Source organism: Austrofundulus limnaeus, unplaced genomic scaffold, assembly GCF_001266775.1.
Source record: "Austrofundulus limnaeus strain Quisiro unplaced genomic scaffold, Austrofundulus_limnaeus-1.0 Scaffold338, whole genome shotgun sequence".
Lineage (NCBI taxonomy): Eukaryota > Metazoa > Chordata > Actinopteri > Cyprinodontiformes > Rivulidae > Austrofundulus > Austrofundulus limnaeus.
The window spans coordinates 128812-130247 of record NW_013952740.1 but is presented as its reverse complement, the minus strand read 5'-3'; the positions used below and the strand labels follow the sequence as shown (position 1 = coordinate 130247).

The 1436-nt window shown below is 35.3% G+C and overlaps 1 protein-coding gene across 1 annotated transcript in view; it reads right to left on the bottom strand.

Annotated features, from left to right (window-relative positions):
- apold1b (apolipoprotein L domain containing 1b) overlaps window positions 1–1436 on the bottom strand; it is a gene marked incomplete in the record, with an annotated part of 27638 nt that overhangs the window by 23635 nt on the left and 2567 nt on the right. Inside the window, 2 exon segments of the mRNA XM_014022685.1 lie at window positions 998–1056; window positions 1138–1194. Of these exon segments, the coding sequence (XP_013878139.1) occupies window positions 998–1056; window positions 1138–1194 (116 nt within the window).

Here is a 1436-nt window from a genome sequence, read left to right as displayed (position 1 = left end):
TTTTTTCCTTTTGATTTTTTACCTGGATTACTGAGATGCATCAGGACAATCCTATTTTATGTACTTTTATTGGGGAATTTTTGATGTCCTTATTAAAAGAGGAAACCTCTAATAGTATTTGAATATTGAGGTTTCCCAATTGGAAACAAACAAAAGTTTGCTAGCTAACAGGGAAAATCTAAAAATTTTGCTCAAAATCAATTTTCTTGTTGCTGATTGGGCATCCCTCTAGAAGGCAATCTATGACCTAGATTGGTCAAAGGTTTTCTATTGCGAGAGACCAACGGGGGCGCAACTCCTACACTGATTATACAGCATATGGTATTCCCAAATGGTCTCCCATCCAAGTATTAACCAAGCCCAACCCTGCTTAGCTTCTGAGATCAGATGRGATCTGGYGTGTTCAGGGTGGTATGGCTGACTTGTTGCTGCTATTCATTAAAAAAATGTGTTTCAAATTTTTCTCAAGCATTGTATTCCACCCAGTTTATTTATAAGGCATTTATTTGTTTCATTTTGACAAAATGCAATTATTGCAACCATTGTACTCAAAACACTATATCTGCCTATGTTGTAAAACGAAATCCTCGGTTCAATGCAACGGGTCACATTTGTGTTTTTTTTTTTTACAACAAAAGCTGTCTTAAGATTGTGTTTTTATTTTTACATATTTAAACGCTCTACACTGTTTCTTCAAATTAACTGTCATTGTTAATTTGGTTTGTTTTAATACACWTTACTTTTTTGTTTAAATTGAAACTTGTGTAACATCAGTGTATCATTTTTATCATGTAAATGGAGAAAGAAAAAGCAATAATGGTTTCAAAAATCGGACCAAAAATAAATAAAATAAATAAATAAATTTGGCAGATTCGGAGATTGTTAGATTGATATCAAAATAAGCTGGTATTAGTTTAAAAAAAATCTGTATTGGTTTGGTTGATCTGTGGTTTGGGGCAACGTGCAGATGTACACACCTGTTCGTTACCTCACCTGYGTGGAGTCTGTTGGCTGTTCGAGTGATTCAGAGGACGGAGCTTTGGTGACCACAGACACCTGGAAAAAAGAAGGAATAATGTCTAAGTTGAATCAATAGATTCTGAAAAACTCACATTTTTGATTGGTTTTATTTTTTACTTTTGCAGCAGACTTGAAGGGGTTGACCTTCTGCACAACTCCCATCAACCCCGATGTCTGCTGTTCCAAAAAATAAAAATAAAATACATCCAGATATCCACCAATCACTACAACAACAACAACAACAGCACATTAGGGTGCAACAACCCAAAATCTCTCACCTTTGTCTTTGAGTTTGGCTCATCTGCTCTCTCATGGTTTTCCTAAAAGGATTATTTACGTTAATAATTTGTGAAACTGGCACCATGCCGGCCTCTGCCTCTTCTTCTTTCCCTTTTTAATTACTCTATAGAACAACA